The sequence below is a fragment of the Peromyscus leucopus genome, chromosome 7 (genome assembly GCF_004664715.2).
Source record: "Peromyscus leucopus breed LL Stock chromosome 7, UCI_PerLeu_2.1, whole genome shotgun sequence".
Lineage (NCBI taxonomy): Eukaryota > Metazoa > Chordata > Mammalia > Rodentia > Cricetidae > Peromyscus > Peromyscus leucopus.
In genome coordinates this window covers 65,692,258-65,715,096 of record NC_051069.1, presented here as the reverse complement: position 1 = coordinate 65,715,096, position 22,839 = coordinate 65,692,258, and the positions used below count along the sequence as shown (strand labels likewise).

Below are 22,839 nucleotides of genomic sequence, written 5' to 3'. Positions count from 1 at the left end.
CATCCATACTATTGAATTTGTTAGGTATAATATCTGTCTCCTAGGCCTTGTACATATCCCTAATCTGAAAGTACATACACTTTGAAAAGATGGAAAACAAACTTTTGGAGATGTTTGCTCTTCCTTTATTACATTTTAGAAAAATTGTATAACATCCACATAGTATGTGCTTCATATTCATGTCTGTTTTAAAATGGACATCTAAATTAGCACCTGAGGCTAAACATGTTTATATCCATGGATTCCCTAACATAGGAGCAAAGCAATGCTAGTCAAGTCTAAAAGACAAAATGTTGCTGTTATTTACTGTGTTTGCAAACACAGCTTAGGAGCTCCTTTTAAGGAGATGTTCTTTCCCATTGGGGAGGAACATCGTGGCTTAAATGACATGTGTCTTTCACTAGAAAATTCAAGATATTCTGCAGGAACAAGGTTCAAGAGTCTATGTAAAAGTGAACAATACCTAATACCTCTGGAATGACACTAGAAATAAAAATGAGAAGACAAGGATTAAAAAATAAAATTAAGGAAAAGAATAAGTAACTATAGAGACCTAGATTTAATTGTTTGGAGGAGATAGGGGTGCTTCATATGGAGTTTACAATGTCATATATGCTTAGCAAGCAGTCTACCTTTGGCCTATGTGCTCAGAATCTGAAGATCAAGATTCTAATTCTGTTTCTGTTATGAATTTGCTAGAAACTGTTGCTAAGCCAACCTTCCTACTGACTTCACTTCAATATCTGCATTGGGCTAGTATTTTAGTGGTTTACAATTTTTTTAATACCTGACTACTCTTACTTTGAGGTATAATATGTAAATGATATGTATGTAAAGCTATAGGAGTCAAATTCCTTCAGGCCTGACCTCTCTGCCTTCCCTATGTTCCCGAAACTGACTTGGAGGCATTGCCTCAGATACCATCAGACCCTGAGGACCTTGCTACACCAATTGTGGTCTAGAAAACAGGAGCTTCATTTGGCTGAAGATTCAGCACCTCAGAGGCTTCTAAAGACCTTCAAGCCCCCAGCAGGAATCACTAAATCCAAACCTGCATTCTAAGAGGTCCTCCAGAAATTGACTTCACATAAAGCCTGGCTCTGCATAGGCATGCAACTACATTTGAAAACTAGTTACTGAACTATTTTTGTTTGCCCATAGTGATTATTGGTATTAGTTTTGTCCTTTGATAGATGTTGGAGCCCACTGGGTTTACTGGTGACTGTAACCAGTAGGACTGCATAGGAGGTTGATTGGATCACAGGCCCGAGTGCCAGGTGTTTGTAAGGGTCTACACATGGCTAACTAACTAGCAAAGGGGAGGTCCTTTGCCCCTTCCCTTGGCACTGTTATAAATAGCCTATGGAATAAAGCTCTGGGCAGAGGTGGATAAGGATCCAGGTCCACCCAAGGCGATCCTGTATTTTCTATCTGTTTCTCTTGCCTCTTTACTTCTCAGTCTCCTATACCTCATTCCACGAGTCCCTGGTGTAGCTGAAGTTTTCCTGTGTACCACCTGTCCCATGGTCTGGACAAATCTCTCTCACCCACCAGTCCTGCAGCCATTTGGACCCAAGTAAACACACAAAGGCTTATATTAATTACAAACTGTGTGGCCTGTTGGCTCAGGCTTTTCACTAGCTCATCTTACATCTTAAATTAACCCATTTCTGTAAATTTATACTTTGCCATGTGGCTCTTGGCTTGCCGGTATCTTGCTTCTCCTGACAGTTTGTAGCATCCTCACTCAGTCTTCCTGTTCCCAGAATTCTCTTCTCTGCTTGTCCTGCCTATACTTGCTCCCTGGCTACTGGCCAATCAACATTCTATTTATTAACCAATCAGAGCAACACATTCACAGCATACAGAGTGATATTCATAGCACCCTGAGGTAAATAAATGTTGGGAATGGTCCCCTACAGACACACTACTGACTCTTAATTGAAATATCAGTGATCAGGAGAAAGATTTATACGATCTGAAGAGAAACAGAAACACCTATGAACATATAATTTTTGACAAAGAAGCCAAAAGTGTACAATGGAAAAAAGAAAGCATCTTCAACAAATGGTGCTGGCATAACTGGATATCAATGTGTAGAAGGCTGCAAATAGATACTTATCTGTCACTGTGCACAAAACTTAAATCCAAGTGGATCAAGGACCTCAACATAAATCCATCTACTCTGAACCTGCTAGAGGAGAAAGTAGGAAGTAGTCTTGAACACATTGGCATAGGAGATTGCTTCCTAAATGTAACACCAGTAGAGCAGACACAGAGAGAAACAATCAAACAATGGGACCTCTTGAAACTGAGAAGCTTTTGTAGAGCAAAGGATACGGTCAACAAGGCAAAGCAACAGCCTACAGAATAGGAAAAGGTCTTCACCAACCCCACATTTGACAGAGGACTGATATCCAGAATATATAAGGAACTCAAGAAATTAGGATTGAAAATGACCAACAGTCCAATTAAGAAATGGGCTATAGAACTAAAGAGAGAATTCTCAACAGAGGAAACTCAAATGGCTGAAAGACATTTAAGGAATTGCTCAACATCCCTAATCATCAGGGAAATGCAAATCAAAACAACTCTGAGATACCACCTTACACCTGTCAGAATGGCTAAGATCAAAAACATTGAAGACACTTTATGCTGGAGAGGATGTGGAACTAGGGGAACTCTCCTCCACTGCTGGTAGGAATGCAAGCTTGTACAACCACTTTGGAAATCAATGTGGCACTTTCTTAGAAAATTGGGAATCAATCTCCCCCAAGATCAAGCTATACCACTCTTGGGCATATACCCAAGGAATGCTCAATCATACCACAAGAGCACTTGCTCAGCTATGTTCATATCAGCATTGTTTATAATAGCCAGAAACTGGAAACAACCTGGATGCCCTCAACTGAAGAATGGATAAATAAATTATGGCACATATACACAATGGAATACTACTCAGCAGAGAAAAACAATGACATCATGAGGTTTGCAGGCAAATAGATGGATCTAGAAAAATTCATCCTGAGTGAGGTAACCCAGACTCAGAAAGACAAATATGGCATGTACTCATAGGAGGATACTAGATGTGGAACAAGGATGACTGGACTGCTACTCACATCACCAGGGAGGCTACCTGGAAAAAAGGACCCCAAGAAAGACACGGGGATCGCACAATGATGGAGAAATGGATGAGATCTACATGAACAACCTGGACATGAGTGGGAGTAATGAAGGGCGAGGGTCAAGGGAAAGAGAGCCTGTGGGAGCAGGAGATCCCAGCTGGATCAAGAACAGAGAGGGAGAACAAGGAATAGGAGACCATGGTAAATGAAGACCACATGAGCAAAGGAAGAAACAAAGTGCTAGAGAGGTCCACAGAAATCTACAAAGATACCCCCACAATAGACTTCTGGCAATGATCAAGAAAGAGCCCGAACTGACCTACTCTGGTGATGAGATGGCCAAACACCCTAATAGTCGTGCCAGAAACCCAATCCAAGGGCTGAGGGATCTGGATGCAGAGATCCACAGCTAGGCCTTAGGTGGAGCTCCGGGAGTCTAATTAGCCAGAAAAAAGGAGGGTTTATATGAGCGAGAATTGTTGAAACCAAGGTTGGATAAAGCACAGGGACAAATAGCCAAACGAATGGAAACACATGAACTATGAACCAAAGGCTGAGGGGCCCCCAACTGGATCAGGCCCTCTGAATAGATGAGACAGTTGATTGGCTTGATCTGTTTGGGAGGCATCTAGGCAGTGGTACCAGGTCCTGGGCTCATTGCATGAGTTGGCTGTTTGAAACCTGGAGCTTATGCAGGGATGCTTGGCTCAGTCTGGGAGGAGGGGACTGACCCTGCCTGAACTGAGTCTACCAGGTTGATCTCAGTCCTCGGGGGAGGCTTTGCCCTGGAGGAGGTGGGAATGGAGGGTGGGCTGAGGGAAAGGGAAGGGGGGCAGGAGGGGGGAGAACAAGTGAATGTGGCTGATATGTAGAACTGAATGGTATTGTAAAATAAATAAAAGGAAAAAAAAGAAGCATGTGAAGATACCAGTAAGCCACGAGCCACGTGGCAAGTTATAGATTTATGGAAATGGATTAATTTAAGCTATAAGAACAGTTAGCAAGAAGCCTGCCATGGCCATACATTTTGTAAGCAATATAAGTCTCTGTGTTTACTTGGTTGAGTCTGAGCGGCTGTGGAACTTGCGGGTGACAGAGATTTGTCCTGACTGTGGGCAAGACAGGAAAACTCTAGCTGTCAGGTACAAGGACAGAATCTCTAGTTAGTGGAAAAAATACAGACCCCCGATAAGACAAGAACCTGATCATCTTACAGTCAGGTTGCCTAATAACAGGACATTGAGTCAGAGCCCTTGACCCGTTCACCCTATAAACATCCTATACAAACATCCTGTTAGCTTGCCCCACCTTATGCAGATGACAGTTTCTTGCTCCCCGCACCCTGCAGGAACTATATAAACCCTTCTGGAAGAAAATAAGGTTGCACCTTGATCAGGAAAAAAAAAAAGAAATATCAGTGATTAGGAACAAAAAAAATATGTGACTAGAATGTCATTTTTAGAGGTTATATGTAGAATGTAGCACTTTATTGTTTTATCATATTGCCAGCCCAGACTATGCCTATTTCATAATTTTACCTTAATACTAATAAGAACTTAATGACACATTCAAAAGGCATGACTGAAGATAGTTTTAAATAAAGTGGGTAAGAATATAAATGTGGACAAGTTTAAAGAAACTAACAAGGGATGGTGAATAATTCCATATCAGCAGTGGGACCCATGGACATTTTTAATGCTGCTGAAGCAAAAAGCAGGAATCCATGCTTTTAACAGTGTTAATTGTGAAGGGCCCACTATAAATACTTTGGTCTTTGATGGAAAGATACAGCCAGTGTCCAAACCAGATTCCAGTACAGAGTAAACCAGGAGAAAGAATAAACCAGATTTTCCTCTCTTCCTTTAGTCACTTGTTACTCACTACCATTTAATCCCAAGTGGAAGCCATAGAACATGAAAGCCAAGGTATACAGTCTATCCTGGTCCTCTTGGGGTTCAGGACTGGGCATATAAGGCAGAAAGAAAATAATGGTTAAGCAAACAATGACTATCTGATAGTAACAAATTGGGTGTATATGTAAGAAGCAATTAGGAAAGTAGGAAATAATGACATGATCTTACTTTCTTTATATGTATGTTTATACATCAATGCAGGCACTGATATGTGCTAGGTATTAAGAATTTTCTAGGCGGGCGGTGGTGGCGCATGCCTTTAATCCCAGCACTCGGGAGGCAGAGGCTGGTGGATCTCTGTGAGTTCGAGGCCAGCCTGGGCTACCAAGTGAGTTCCAGGAAAGGCTCAAAGCTACACAGAGAAACCCTGTCTTGAAAAACCAAAAAAAAAAAAAAAAAAAAAAAGAATTTTCTAAGAAGCAGTGAGGTATAGAAAACTGTGTGTGTCAGGTATTTTTGTGCTTCTGTAAAAAGTTTTAGTCAAGGCAATGTTATTAATATATGACTACCTAGCATATACTTTATGATTGGCATTATAAAAGAAAATAAACTGCAAAAATGTCTTTATTATCAGGAAACTAGACTTGGGATCAATAATATGAAATACATATAAGTATAAACTAGGAATAAGGGAAAAAGATGCATTGATTCATTTACCTACCATCATTTATTGAACATCTGCTGTTTTCTAGGTGTTCAAATGCTATCCTGGAGAAATATTTTTCTAATTTTCCTGATAAGTTGCTGTTATATATGTGGTCATCTCTTAACTGAAAATATACATGACTTCACCTTTTAGACATTTGTACAAATTCTTTTGAGAAATGCTTACTTAAGACTTTCCTTCTTTTTATTTGTTGTTTAGTTATCTTTATGTATTTTGTTTGATCTGAAGCAATTACTAAATTATGATTTGTAAATTGTTATCCCAGTCTTTATGTTTTCCTTCCATTTTGTTGATTGCTTTATTTGTTGTAAAGACACTTTTTAGTGTGTTATAATGCATGTGGTAGTATTCTAATTGTACTGAAATGTGATTTTGATTGTATGTTAATAAATAAAGTTGCCCGGGGGGTCAGAGCTATTATTAGAGCCATAGAAAGAACATGGCAGTGGTGGCACATGCCTTTAATCCCATAGATCTCTGTGTGTTCAGGATTACAGCCAGCACTGGAGACATACGCCTTTAAGACCTAGAGGGCTGTACATACAGACAGTGATGAGGCAGTCACATGTTTGGGTTTACAACCAATGAGTAGGCAGAATGACTTTGAACCGACGGACACACAAGGAAATAGCTCTCTTTCGGAAAGCTGGGACACAGCAGGAGGAAGGGTGAGATTTTAGCTCTGAGTTCTGACCTCTTGGCTTTCTCTTTTACATTGTTTCTGTGTCTCTTATTTAATAAGACGGTTGGTTACATCTACATTTGGCACCCAATGTTCATGTTATGAATTCATGAAAAAGCTGTTTGCCTGTAGCCTTGTGAGCCCCAGCTCAGGCCCAAGCTACACTCAGCCGGTTGTGGTGGCACACGCCGGTTGGATTTGCTGAAGGAGGCAGAGGCAGGAGGATCCCAAGTTTGAGGCCGGCCTAGGAGGTTTGGGAGAAGCTTTGGTCCAGACTGAGCCACAAACAGTGGTGGGACCATGGAAGCAGTGGCTACTGCTCCACATTGCCAGCTCCTTCTCATCATGTTGGTGACTGCGGTGATGCTGCTACCTGGGATGAAGGGTTTACTGCTGCTGGTTCAGAGAAGAATTGCCAGGACCATCGTGTTACAAAGGTCAGTTTGGAAAAGTTTGGCAAGACAAATGGTGGGGAGAAATTGTGAAGATTTCTGTTCTAGGGAAGAATGTTCATGGTTCCAAGAGACAGACATTTATCAGACTGTGATTGCTCCAAACCACAGAGGAGGCATAAAAAAAAAAAAAAAAAAAAAAAGTCTGCATGAACCATGACCTAACAGCAACTTTGAAATCTTCAAAAGGACTATGGTAAAGCCATTAAGCTGATTAACACCACGGAAAGATCTGCTTTGGACTACAAACTGCTTAGGACAATTTTGAGATGGCTAGCTGAGATGATCCAGCCTGACAGACTACTTGAACAAGGACTTCAAACAAGCCCTGAACTTTCCTTTTATGCAGAGACTTGACAAATGATACAGGACTTGACAATTAACTCAAAAATTTTCTTTTCAAGATTCCCTAAAGATATCTTCACCCCTAGAAAGCAAAAAGAAAAAGAGAATAAGATATGAGATATATCATTGAATCTACTCTGAGAAAAAAAGATAAAGAAATAATAGGATAAATAAGTAGATCATTGAATTTACACTGAAGAAAAAGGGGAAGATATAAAAATGACAAAAGGTAGACTACTGAATGTATTATGAAAAGAAAAAAGAGAATATGGATATAATAAGATAAAAAAAGGGAGATTATGGAATCTACTTTTAAAAAGGAACTACTTGTTTTAAATAAGATAAGTAATGAAAATTTTTTGGTCTGAGTTTATCAGATGTTACTGGACTGGACATTGTTAATATATATAATGGAGTTTTTATCTGAATCTGTCAAATGTTAATGGACTAGATATCATTAATGTAATTTTTGGCTGTATATATTGTATATACTTATTGGATAGTATTTCTTGTATTAGTTATAAGCTTTCTTTAATTTTAGACAAAAAGAGAGGAAATGTGGTGGTATTGTGTTCCCCAAAATATTGTGTACTCTAATAAATTTATCTGGGGTCAAAGAACAGACAGCCACTAGATACAAAGGCTAGAAAATGGTGGCACTCACACCTTTAATCCTAACATTCCAGAGATAGAAATCCCTCTGGATCTCTGTGAGTTCAAGGCCACATTGGAAATAGCCAAGCATGGTGACACACGCCTTTAATCCCAGAAAGTCAGCCTTTAATCCCAGGGAGTGGTGGTAGAAAGCAGAAAGATATATAAGGCGTGAGGACCAGAAACTAGAAGCATTTGGCTGGTTAAGCATTTGGCTGGTTAAGCTTCAGGCTTTTGAGCAGCAGTTCAGCTGAGATCCATTGGGATGAGGACATAGAAGCTTCCAGTCTGAGGAAACAGGACCAGCTGAGGAACTGGCAAGCAGAGATAGCTGTGGCTTGTTCTGTCTCTCTGATCTACCAGCATTGACCCCAATAACTGCCCTCAGGTTTGATTTTATTAATAAGAACTTTTAAGATTCATGCTACAAATGCATTTATTCATTTTTGCTTTGGTTGCTTATACTTCCAGAGTTATAGTCAAAAACATCATTTCCCCCCAAAATGACAAAGAACATCTACTCCATGTGTTCTTCCAGTAGTTTCATATCTTCCATCTATGATTAAGTCCAAAAAACTTTGAGTTGATTTTTATATAATATGGGATAAAGATCTACCTGAATTCCTTTTTTTTGTTTTATTTTTTATTAAGAAATTTTTATTCATTCCACATACCAGCCACAGATCCCTACCTTATCCCTCTTCCTGCTCCATCATGAAATTTGCAGGCAAATGTATGGAACTAGAAAATATCATCCGGAGAAAGACAACCCAGACTCAGAAAAACAAACATGATATGTACTCACTCATAAGTGAATACTAGATGTAAAGCAAAGGATAACAAGACTACAACTCACAGCTACAGAGAAGCTATATAACAAGGAGGACCCTAAGAGGGATGCATGAATCACCCTGAATTTTTATACACATGGAGTATCTAATTTTCCCAACAGAATCACTAAACAGACCATCCTTTTCCCATTGTATCTTATTACCACTTCTGATGAAGACTGGTCTACATCATGTTTGTTAGCAGGCTCTATAAAGATTCCACAGTCTGTGCATGTGCCAGTATCGTGTGTTATAGCTTTGACACATACATACACACATATGTATCCAACTCTGTTTTTAATTTCCTCTTTATTCTTGATGAATGGCTTCCAGATAAATAATTCAGTTGATAGGATGTGTTTTACTTTCAATACTTGAAAAAATTACATCCTGACTTCTTCTGCTTTTTAGAAATTAAGATGAAAAGAATAATGATAATTTAATTTGTTGCTGCTAAGAAATGTTTCATTTCCCTCTGGCTAATTTCAAGAGATTTTTTATTCAATTTTCAAAAAAATCTCAATTTTGCTGAGTCCTGTAGTTTATGTCTTTGATTTTTAACATATTTGAGATCCATTTAGCATGTTTAATCTCATTTTTAGGACTTTCATTACATTTTGACCTTTTTAGCTATTATTTCACCTAATACACTTTTCATTTTACCATATTTCACCTGTATATCTGACACTCTCATGATGTAAACTTGAAATATAAATGTAAAAGTTTGTTTTGAAATTTCCTGCAGGTTCCAGGAACCTTTTTTTAAATCTATTTTTCTCACTTCTTTAGATTGAGTAAAATTCTTCTGTCATCTCCACTCATTTTTGAGTACACCCAGAGAGTTTTCTATTTTTGTAACTCCATTTTTTTTCAGTTTGACAATTTTCATTTGTTTAAGTTATTGTATTTTATTGCTTTACTGATATTTTCTGGACATTTTAAAAATTCATTTGTGCCAGATGGTGGTGGTACACGCCTTTAATCCCAGCACTCGGGAGGCAGGGGCAGGCGGATCTCTGTGAGTTCGAGGCCAGCCTGGTCTACAGAGTGAGTTCCAGGAAAGGCGCAAAACTATACAGAGAAACCCTGTCTCAAAAAAGGAAATCATTTGTAAAGATATTGTAATTGCCTGCAGAAATACTTTACTGTTTAATTACATTAAAGTTCTTTTAAAAAATACTTTAATTTTATGACTGTTTTGCATCCATGTATATATATTTTTATGACTGTTTTGCATCCATGTATATATAGCATTGCATCATGTGTAAATCTGATATCTGCCGCCATCAGAAAAAGATGTCAGATCCAGGGAGTGTTTACAGATGGTTATGAGCAACCATGTGGGTGCTAGGAATCAGTCATCCTCTGCAATAACAGCAAGTACTCTTAACAGCTGAGCCCTCTCTACAGCCTGTTTTAAAATTCTTTTTTTTTTCCACTGAAAATAATTCTTCTCTCATACAGTACATCCTGATCACAGTTTCCTCTCCCTCCACTCTTCCCAGTTTCCTGCCACCTCCCCTGTCCATCAGATCCATGCCCTCCATTTTCCTTCAGAAGAGAAAAAGCATTCAAAAGACAACAACCAAACAAGATACGTTATGGCAAGGTAAAAACTCTCATATGGCCTGGTGGTGGTAGCGCACGCCTTTAATCTCAGCACTCAGGAGGCAGAGGCAGGCAGATATCTGTGAGTTCGAGGGCAGCCTGGGCTACAGAGTGAGTTCCAGGAAAGGCGCCAAAGCTACACAGAGAAACCCTGTCTAGAAAAACCAAAAGGAAAAAAAAAAGCCCTCATATGGAGGTTGGACAAGAGACTCCACTGATAGGAAAAAATTCCCAAGAGCAGGCAAGAGTCAGAAACACATTTTCTTCCACTGTCAAGACACACACAAAAACACCAAGTAAATAGCCATAACATATAAGCAGAGGACCTAATGTAGACCCATGCAGGCCCTGTGCTTGCTGCTTCAGTCTCTATGAGCCCTTGTGAGCCTTGTTTTGTTGATTCAGTGGGTCATGTTCTACTGGTGTCCTCTATTCCATCTGACTCCCAGCTTTAAAATTATTAATAGGTAATTCCCACATCTGACTCAATTCAGTGTTGGCATCAATTGATTGTCTTTTTTCCTTCAAGTTGTAATTTTCCTGATCCTTATATCAATGTTTATCTTTCTATTATGTTCAGGATAGTCTGCCTGTTGTGTTAGAAGACTCTATATCCTACTAAACCTTAAACATTTTTAGTGTGGAATTACTTTTATTAGGTTTATCTGAGTGGGTGATGGCATTCATCTTTGTTCTAACTTGTCCTTGTTAATGATGTTAGATAATAGAGATACTAGATAATATAGAGCACATTTTGACAGGCAGTGTCTTGGTATCTTTATATGAGAAGGGACATTCAGCCTGTGTAAAGGGTGCTTGCTGCCGGCCCTGTACCTCTACTGTCAGTCTTATCCTTTCTTGTGGCCTTAGTCATGCAAGATAGTGGCAGTGTTAGGAGGTGAGAGCAAGAACCTTAATGCAGAGTAGAATCTTCTCTGCCTGGAAAATTCATGTCTTCTATTCTTTTTTCCAAAAGACCTAGTCTCTTGAAAGTTACTATTACTCTGTAAAATAAAAAACCAGGCCAGAAACCATTTTAATTCTTGAAAATCAGAGGGCATATAACTTTGTGTGTTTCCATAAATTATATCACAGAGAAAAATATCAAAGCCACATCCAGAAAGTTTCTAGATAAGATGAATAAACAGCTACTTTATCAGTATGTACCAATTTTTATCCTTTAACTGCTTGTTGAGGACTTCTCTTTAAAGTTTCTTTGTCATCACATTAATTATACTTAAAATTGTAGTTGTTCTCTTTCTCTTTCCCCACAACTATCAAGCTTCCTCAATTCTGTGCATAACCAAAAAGCAAGTATTCAAAAAATGTGTTAGTTACAGGCACCATCCTCATCAGAATCATTATCATTTCCCTTTCAAGCATAATGAAAACTAGGGTTTGAGAGCATGAATAACTGGACTGAACTGAGCTAGAATTCTAATTCAATGACTTTCAATCCTGTATTACAATTTATTATCAAATAATCTCTTTTTATGTTTTCTAGATTCTGAATTTTTATAGATGTTGGAAAATACTTATTTTTATTAGGCTCATAAAAATTTATTTTTATACTTATTTTTATTTATCTCATAAAAATTCTAATATTATTGGTTATATAATAAACCTTACATTTGGGACAGTTTTCTACAATTCTGGTTTCTCTGAAAAAATGTGGTTTCTAGAGGAGTATTTTTTCATTGCTAAATTAATACATTCAAATATTGGGTTTAGGAACTGATAGTGAACAAAACAATTCAGGAAGAAAATTTTGTATTGTTTTTCAGCTAGAAAAATTATATGACAGTGATACAAATGTTCCAGCTTACTATTTAAATACGAGAAGAATTCATCAAGAAAAATTACTTAAAAGGGAAGCTATTTGTTTCAGTTTTTAAATTACTTTTTTGTAATATAAATGGTGAATATGTTTTTTCTCTCAAAATCTGTAGAAGTTCATGATTTTAAAAAATTAAAAAATAGCCACTAATAAATAAAAAAAAATTTTGTTTTATGTATATATTTAATTATTATTTTGAGAATTTTGTACAATGTGTTTGGTCATTTCTTCCCAGATTTGCCACAGTTGCAAACTATTCAACTCAGCTTCTTTGTATGTTAAACAAAGTTATTTATATACTTTGTCTCACATATCAAATGACAAATATTATTTGTGGAAACACACATGGATTGATTCCAGTGCATTCAGTTGATCTCTTTAAAGAGAAGTCATAAAATAAAGGACAATAGCAAAACAAAAAAAATGTCAATTATGACAGAAAATGTGGCCATTGATGCCTAGAAAGTAAAAGGAAAGACAAAGAGGAGAACCATAGGGAGAACAGATGGGCAGTGAAGTAATGTGATGAGGAGAGACAGACAGTAAGAACAAACACCAAAGGAAAGAGAAGGATAAAATACAAATACATCCAAAATCAAAGGGGAGGAAAGAAAAAAGTAAGACAGGAAAGAGAGTGAAGAACATAGGATGGTGGAAGGAAAGGCGTGAGGAAGAGAGATAGAGGAGAAAAAGCAGAAGTTTGAACCCAGATGCACCAGAGCTTACCACTACCAGGTAAGATGATAAGCTCGTTAAGGTTTAGAACGCTTTTGGTCCTTTGTTAAATTTTAAGTAAGTAGTCAACATACTAAATTTTTTCTTTTGTTAAAGATTGATATAACACTAATCTTAAAAGGGCTTATTAATAAAAAACAAACAAACAAAAAAACCAAACCTGGAGCCAGATATTAGGGTGAAAGCTGAAAGATCAGAGAAACAAAACAAGCCATAGTCAACTTCACTTTCCAATGACTCAGTTGATCCTGTTTCCTCAGACTGAAAGCTTCTGAGTCCTCACCCCCAAGGGTCTCCATTGAACTGCTAATTAATTCCTTTCTTCTCAGACCTTATATACCTACTGTTCTCCACCCAGCCATGTCACTTCCTGGGATTAAAGGCATGTGTGCTTTCCAAGCAAAGGCATGAGATCTCAAGTGCTGGGATTAAAGGCATGTGCCACCACTGCCTGACTCTGTTCCCAGTGTGGCCTTCAACTCACAGAGATCCACACAGATCTCTGCCTCCCAAGTGATAGGATTGAGGGTGTGTGCCACCACTGTCTGGCCTCTATGTCTAATCTAGTGGCTGGATCTGTCCTCTGATTCCCAGATAAGTTTATTAAGGTACACAATATATCACCACAGATAAATTCTTTTCTCATACAATATATCCCAATTACAGTTTTTTCTGACTCTACTTCCTCCCCCTCCACTACAGATTCATTCCCTTTCTTTATTAGAAAAGAACTGGTTGCTGTGAGATAACAATTAAACATGAAAAAAATAAAATATAATAAGATGAAGGAAAAACTACCATATTGAACTTGGAAAATCCAACAGAAGAGTCTCAGTAGCAGGCACAATATATACTAATTTTTAAACTCTGACAGGATAAACTATGTATTTCTTCCTTTTTTGGAAAATACATGACATTAACAATACTTTTGCCACAAAATGCATATTAGGAATGTATGAAACAACGCAGAAATATTTTACAAGATAATGATTTCAAACATGGCCTCCAGTCCTCTAAGAACCCACTTGTGTGGAACTGAGAATGATTTCTCACTGCATTATTTTCTGGCTTATATAATTTGGGTTTATCAATATACTATGAAATATTTGAAAAGGATAATGTTATTTGGTTTCTTTATCTTTATCACTCAGAACAATATTAGGAAATAAAAACATTCAAAATCTGCTCTGGTGAGAGTTAGAACACGGAGTGAAAGGGTAAAGTACTGGACTTCATAAAGTGAGCATTGAGAACTCATTTCTTTAAACTTACAACATCAAGCCAGAGTTCAGTTTATTCCCTTCCCCAAGGTTGTGGTAAATGGTGAATAGTTTTACCTTGTATTTATTCTTGGCATCTAGCTTCATAAGCTAGTCTATGGCGTTTTATAAACAATAATGGAGAGTAGATGTGTGGAGCATATTCTCTGTGGAAATGGGTGATGACATGGAATGACAGAGGCAATCTCAGGGTTGGTCAGCTCTTGGCCCTTGTGTCCTCTTAGGTGCTCACAGGCAGGTATCTTTCTATCCAACTGTGCTGAAGCATATTGATCTAACCTAAATAACTCATGGAAGTCATGTCCTGTGGCTACATTCTGCCAGTTTTCAGTAGCACTCCAAACTGAGATAGCATAACCCTGGTTCTGGTTTGTTTTGTTTTTGTCTTTTTGTTTTTGTTTTTTTTTTTTCATTAAATGTCAATTCCCAGACTTTTGTGAAAAGTCAAAAAAGGAAAAGATGGCATTGTTTTACTTTTCCCTTTACTATACCTTCTTAACTTACTTTAGTGCTATTCTAATTTGATATCTGTGGGGTATGTTTTTTTTTTTTTATGGATATGCTTCTCTCTGCTAATGATGGCTTAATGACAGATCACAGTTTAAAATCTTTTTTTTCTAAGCTTACAAAATTGCTCACTACTTTTAATTTAGTCATTGTGATGACTGCTACTTTTCCCAAGTACTGTAACTGGTTGAAAAATTATGTACATAAAGCCAAATAATTGTTATGGTTCATCTTAAGCTCCCAGATTTAGTTTTTGAAGGGAGTACTATTTTAATGACAGTTAAGTACAGATATTTTGACATGTGAATTTATCCTGATTCTATTATTATCAAGCTGGAGGTTTTTGAGTTGGGAATAATACCATCTTGAATAAAAATCTTTTCCTATTTCATTTTTTCATTGACCTCATTTTGTATTCTATCACCATCTTTATAATAATACACAAAACAATTATTTCTATTATGAATGATGACGTTTATACTGACTTCAAATAAGTTGAAAATTTGTTAGTGTGAAAACAACAATCCATACAATTAAGAAAACATTTCTGTTCCTCTTAGTCATTAGATAATATATTAATTTTTTGACCTGCTTATGAGGAAAACTGATCAAAATTCTATGTCTATTTCATAGGTGATGGAAATCAAAGGACAAATGATTCATGTTCCAGAATCAAATGCCATTTTGTTTCTGGGCTCTCCATGTGTGGACAAGTTAGATGAACTTATGGGCCGAGGACTACATCTCTCAGACATCCCTATTCATGATGCTACTCGAGATGTCATTTTAGTTGGAGAGCAAGCAAAAGCCCAGGATGGCTTGAAGAAGAGGATGGATAAATTAAAGGCCACCTTAGAAAGAACTCACCAGGCCCTTGAAGAAGAAAAGAAGAAGACAGTGGATCTACTGTATTCCATTTTCCCTGGTGATGTAGCCCAACAGTTGTGGCAAGGACAGCAAGTGCAAGCCAGAAAGTTTGATGATGTCACCATGCTCTTCTCAGACATTGTGGGCTTCACAGCTATATGTGCCCAGTGTACTCCCATGCAGGTGATCAGCATGCTCAATGAACTCTACACCAGATTTGATCACCAATGTGGATTTTTGGATATTTACAAGGTAATAAAGATGAACTACTTCTTTATAAGTACTGTTGAATAACAAACAACTCACAAGAATACATACTAACTTAAACTTGATAATAAATTATTTATATTATACATGTTCTACATATACATAGACACAGAGAGAAACTTTATATACAATACACATTTTCTAGACTTAGCAAAATTTCATGTTACAATATTGGCTTCAACAACTCTGATATTGCTCTTTAAGAAAAACAGTTCTGTACAGTTGCTTCTCTATATTCAATATTATTAAATAATTAAACATATGATACTAGGCAAATTTGAACCACATAATAATTTTTTGCTTAAAACATGAGACTCCAGTATAGATTAAGAATTTTTATTTTGATGGATTAAAGGAAATAGCAAGTGATGTTAAATATGGACTGTATTATTTAACTTTGGGTAATCAGCATTTTCACAGTGTCAATGAAGTGAGAGCCTTTAATTCTAAAAGAATATATGTAAGTATTCTCATTCTTCCCCACATAGTCTATAGTTCTCACTTAGAAGCTCCTTAATGTTTTCAACTTTGAAATGGAAAGACTTCATGAATAAGTAACAACTATCATTTATTGATTTAGTTTTGGCCAACTCTGTGTGAATTCTTGTTAAAACTGTAGCCATACTTCCAGAAGTTCAACCTGTACTTACCTAATAAATAAACAGTTTGCATGGATTTCTTACACAGATTATGTAATGTCAGAGTGCAGGGCTTTTTTATGTGAGGGCAGCAAGGACATTTAATTTAAGCAAATGGTGAATGGCAGGGTTTTAATATACTTGTCTAAGCAGCATATAAACAGATTTGGAAAGAATTTACATGTTTAATTTTTGTCTTGGATTATGACTCAAGAGGTATTCTCATTAAGATGTGTCTCCTTGGAAAAAAATGAGACTACATAGAACATTATATAGAACACACAGCAGATGCTCACTTACCCTGTGAATGGTAAACATTCTGTGTGGAGGAAGGATGTGAAATATGCCTTGTTATATAAAATAAGAGTTTTTACAAATTGCCTTTAACCTCTATGTAATTTATTATTGCATAATTTGTTACAAAAGTAGCCCAATGTCTGGTTCTAAGCTAGAGCAACACCCCAAACCTAACACTCTTCGGTCCTGACATTTCCCAAAAGAGAAGAAATCAGCCCAAATTTGCCTGTACTTTCTTCCTTCATACTTCATCCTTCATATTATTGCAACCACTAATATTGTTTTTTTTTTAACCCCTGGCTTTCAGTATTTGTATCCTTCAGCTTGCATTTTTTAACTCTAAGTTTATATAATTAAGTGAAAAAGACAAATAAATAGATTCATTTTAGGATACATGGAAATTCATAGTTTAAATAAAATATAAAGGAGGCTTTGAAGACAAATAGGAGAAATGTGGTGCTTTCTGAGGATAACAAAACAGTTTTGAAGCTTAAAAATATTAAAAAAAGCCGGGCGGTGGTGGCGCACGCCTTTAATCCCAGCACTCGGGAGGCAGAGCCAGGCGGATCTCTGTGAGTTCGAGGCCAGCCTGGGCTACCAAGTGAGTCCCAGGAAAGGCGCAAAGCTACACAGAGAAACCCTGTCTCGAAAAACCAAAAAAAAAAAATTAAAAAAATATATTTTAATATTAAATATATTAAATATTAAAAATATTAAAAAAGCTTTCATAGACATCTGATATCCCTTCCCCTAAGATAAGCTACAACACCTCAAAGGAAAATAAGTCTGTGAAAATATCATGCATAATCTTCAAATTTTCCCATATGTTATTAAACCAAGGAAATATTTCTATAGGCATAAATAACTACCTGTAAGCTTTAACTTGCAAATTCATCTTCTTATTTCAATACTTAACTGTACTTTCCACCTCTCATGTTTATGTGTATGTATGCAGGAAATACATGAATTACTGAGAAAAGGATTATTTGTTAATGGGTTATATGGGGGAACAGCTCACTGATACAGGCCAAGACAAATTCAGTTGCAGAGTCCCTGGAAGGCTGAGAACTGGTCCCACACTGCTTTACACCACCTGACTCGGTCTTCACCATCCAAGAGCATGAGACAGAAGGGACCTGGCATACATGCTCCCCAGATCTTAAGCTAGTCAAGAGCCATGCCTCGGGGCTGGTACCCCAAGGCCATAGGTGGAATGAATAACCAAAATATCTCCCCTTTGTCTAAATAAGAAAGTTCTAAACCTAATACAAAACTATATATAATAAGAACAATTATCAAGTATTGTCCAGGAGAAATAAAAGATAATACATAAACACAAAAATGGAACTACAAAAAATAAGAACAACATCAATCAAGAAACAAAATAATGTCCAGATCATAGTTAAATGGCAAATTACAGAGATTACTCCAAAAGCTGTCCTACCCTGAAGAATCTAAATCTAGTACCTGATATGCTCTTAGCCAAGATATGAGAAGAATGTAACTGCGACCATCAAGTCTTCAACCCCATCAAAGACCTGAGAAGGGAAATAGTATACCTGAGTAAACAGAAAGTGCAAGCAAGCAACTTTGGAAAAATTACAAGAAATGACCAAGACAGCTGGCAGCCTGGACAGTCCAAGGCCATAGGTGGAATGAATACACCTACATGTATATGTGTGCTTTTAATTAAACAGATATATTTCAAACCACAATTTTTCTTAAACTTGCTTTTCAAATTTAAGTAATGAAATATGAATGCATACAATTCTAGGGCTATTTGTTTTTAACATATTCAATGCTAAGGTTATATGGATCTGCAATAGGTAGATGGGACAGCTTTGGGTGTTTATTTGGGTTAAAATGAGGTGCATTTTGGCAATCGAGGTGCAATATGTGCTGAAGTCACAGTGATGATGAGGATGGAGAAAGGGAAAGATGGGGCTGAGATGGCCAAGCAGAAAAGAGCTTGTTTATCAAGCATGAGGGTCTGATTTCAGGTCCACAGAACCCACACAATAGCCAGGCATGGTGGTATGCATCTGTAACCCTGGTGCTCAGAGAGCAAAGACAGGTAGATCCTGATGGGTGGCTTCACTGGCTAGCTAGGCCAGCTGAAACAAGAAGTTCTAGAGTCACTGAGAGATTCTTTCTCAAAATAATAAGACAGGGGATGAGAAAGAAAGATACTTGGAAGTTAACCTCTGGCACACACAAATAAATACATGTGCATGTAAGTGAGTGCATACACACACACACACACACACACACACACACACACACACGCACACACACACTATTTCTAAAGAGAGTGAAAAAAAGGATAAACAGAAGTATATTATGAGAAATAAATTAGAAAGAATGTAAATGGGCAATTCTTTGGCTGACCTGTACCTGTCTACTTTCTATCATGAAATCATTCAAGTTTATTCATAAGCATATTTATACTATGCTGTTGTACAACCTAGACTAATTACTAATATGTGCTGTGAACTGTTGAATACTTGTAACATAAATCCCCAAAGTAATTTTTTAAGCAATCCCATTGATATACAAAATATAAAACAGTTCTTAAATTTAAAGTATTATAGGTTTTGAATAGAATAATCATGTCCCAGAGAAAAATGTCCAAGCCACATTTATATTATAAAGCAGATAAAGTGGAATGAAAATAGAAAACAAACTTGAGGAAGTATCTCAAGAACACATTTAATGTTGGCCACAACACGGTGAGACCCATGTCTTTAAACGTGTGGCTGTCCATCTCATATTTTAGCATTTCACTACTATTACAGAGATGTGGTGATGAATTATTATTGGAGTGGAAGAATTCAGCAAATCTAGGCCATTATAAGAAGGTTCTGCTAAAATAATTCAGCATTTTCCAAAGTGGGAGGTGTGGAAAGAAGCTTTTTTTTTTTTTTTTACTGAGCACATTTCAAGCCATGAAAAAATTAAATGCTTTGTAGGGCTTGGCTGCCGAGATGTTACAAGTGTGTGAATATTAAGGAAGACCCAGTTATTTTGGAGGAAATTCATGTTATAATTTTGATCCTTTTGTAATTAGAAGGACATATATATATATATATAATCATCAATAATGTACTATGTCATACATTGTTAAATTTGATAGCACATAGAAAGCAGACAATAAAGAACCAGTAATTCTAACTTATGAAATTAATGTCCGTTGACAATAGAGGAAACCATAGGAATAATGGTAGAGGCTTTAGAGAGTAACACTGCAATGCAGCTTTTACTTCTCCACTTTGACTTTTGCAACAATTTGGTGTGAGATAAAAAAGAAGCAGAGAGAAAGCTGGATTCTCCCACTCATCCAGATTTCTGTCCTTAATAGATTCCTTAACTCTGTTTTTCTCTAGAATTAATATAATATGAAAATTGCCAGAATATCTTGTAACAGTATCTGGTACAGAATAGTAAATATAATGTTAGCTGACATTTCTTTTTTTAGACAAGTATACCTACATATATGATGGGGGAGCTATACGTTATATTTGAAAATCTATGGGTATTCCTTTGTATACCCAGTGTTTATTAGAACTGAAAAAAATGTAAATGATGTCACTTGGTCCCTTATGACCAGGAGTTGTCACACTGTCCCTATTGCATCAAAACAAAACCAAACTTCTGACAAGTTAGATAATTCAGGCATTTCAGGAAATAAATCAGAACTTGAATCATGTTGATTCTCTCTCTCTCTTTCTCTCTCTCTCTCTCTCTCTCTCTCTCTCTCTATATATATATATATATATATATATATATATATATATATATATTTCTCTCCTCTCTCTCTTTTTAAGGTTTTGAAATTTTATTTCAATATAACCAGAACCAACAAAATTCCTACTGCTATGTATGCCTAAGCCAAAGCTAGAAAGATGCTGGGAGGAGGCAGTGGTGGGATTTAGAAACAAGCAGGCCTAGAAGCCTTGAGCATATATCTGAGTGTTAGTGACCAGGGTCATCCCTACATCTGTCTTCAGGAATCATGAACTGAGAATATAGACGTTTTGCCTCTCCTTATTGTAGAATAAAAGGGTGAGCACTGGCTCTGGGACAGAGTGGAGTTTGCTTTATATAACAGTCCCTGAGTCAGAGAGTTTGTAGCTTCCTGTGGACCTCCCAAAGAGTGGTTTGATTTTAATTTTATGTTTTAATTTTTTTGAGAATGTATTCCTTGTATCATTCACTTTAAAAACCTATAAACAAATTAAGAAGCAGCAAAAGTCCAGGCACACCCTTAAGTCCATTAAAATCTGGAGGCTGGGTGTAAGAGTATGGGGACTTGGAAAGCAGGCAGCATGTGATGGAAGCAAGCATCAGCACACATTGGCCCTGAAACAGAGTCTTGGTCTGTGTAAGACTTGCTAGGGAACATAGAGACAGACACAGGATGTCTCCACAGAGGTAAAGAGAACCCAAATTGTATTATTTCCTTGAAGGATGTAGCAATGTCTCCTGAGCTCTTACCTGCTAAATCAGATCCCAGATTAGGAATTGGACCAACAAAGAAAATAGAGTAAATTAGTGCTATCCATTGTTTAAGATATTTGTGGATTCTCTTAGAATTAATATAATATGAAAATTGCCAGATATCTTGACTTCTTTGAGAAATTCTTAGGCCATTGAAAATTCTGTTTTGACTACATAAGCTCTCAATCTCCATGAATACAATATGAGTCACAGAATCTGTTATGTTCATGAACAATTTATTTATAATGCATGTTGTTTTGCTTTAGTTTACAAACTGTAGATAAAAATTTTTCTATTTTTCAAAGCATAAATTAGTGCTTGAATTTTCGGTAAAATGAACTCTTAAAATTGAACAATATTAATGATTTGTTTTTATATACTGTTTAAGTGTATCCTTTGAGAATTTTACATATGTAAGCTGAGGTTGTGGAAATTCTGTCTGGCTTTATATGAGTTCTGGACGTCTGTCTTAGTTTCTATTGCTGTGAAGAGACACCATGACCACAGCAACTCTTATAGAGGAAAATAATTACCTGGGACTGGCTTACAGTTTCAGAGATTTAGTTCATTATCATCATGGTAGGACATGGTGACATGAAGGCAAATATGGTACTGGAGAAGAAATTTCTTGATCTGCAGGCAAGAGCAATTGAGCTGTCCTCCACACTGGGTATAGCTTGATCATAGGAGGTCTCAAATATGAGACCCATCCACAGTGACATACTTGCTCCAACAAGGTCACACCTACTCTAAGAAGGCCACACCTCCTAATAGTGCCACCAATGTTGGGGCCATTGTCTTTCAAAACACCACAGCATCTAAACTTGGGTCCTTATACTTGCATGGTCAATGCTTTACTCACTGGGAATTCCTCCCAGGACAACTGCAGCTTCTTAATAGTTTCTTAAATCTGTGAGATGATGTCTATATATCCCATTATTTTTTCTATTGCTACAACAGAATATCTTAACCTGTATTTTTTGTGGTTGTTGTTGATTTTTAAGAAGATAAATACATTCTCTATAAGCTCTGTAGGCAAGGAAACCTAATATTAAGACACCAGCATTTGTTGTGAGCTTCATGCTGCATCTTCACACTACAAAGACAAAAAGGAAAAAGAGCCAACCCACACCCACAAGTACGATTCAGGGTGCTAATAATCAGCTCATAGGAATGGAGTCCTCTTGAGCCACATACTTTCTAGTGAGGATTAAGATTTTAGTTTTCCAAAGCATGAATTGTGAGAGATGCACTTACATTAATAAATAAACACAGAATTCAGAAGTAAATACAGATAAATGTACATAATAGAATATTTTACACAGAAAGTGTAAACTTTCTATGTACATTTTAAAAATTACATTTGTTTATTTGTTTGCTTGCTTGCCTATTTGTTTATTATGCATGAGTTCCATGGTGTGCATTGGAGGTCAGAGTATAAATTGCAGAATTGGTGTTTTTTTTTTTTTTTTTTTTTTTTTTTTTTTTTTTTTTTTTTTTTTTTACTGCTTACCATGTAGGTCCCAAGGATTTAACTCTGGCTGTCAGTCTTGGTAACAAACACTACCTACTGAGCCATTTTGCCAACCCATACTTTTGAGTTTGTTTGTTCATATCCTAGAGAAGATGAGAGCTGGG

The 22,839-nt window shown here is 36.8% G+C and overlaps 1 protein-coding gene across 1 annotated transcript in view; it reads left to right on the top strand.

Moving 5' to 3' along the window:
* Window positions 1–22,839, top strand: part of Gucy1a2 (guanylate cyclase 1 soluble subunit alpha 2) — a 319,363-nt gene that overhangs the window by 185,343 nt on the left and 111,181 nt on the right. The window contains exon 5 of the mRNA XM_028893011.2: window positions 15,269–15,754. Coding sequence (XP_028748844.1) covers window positions 15,269–15,754 — 486 coding nt within the window. The remainder of the gene's footprint in view (window positions 1–15,268; window positions 15,755–22,839) is intronic.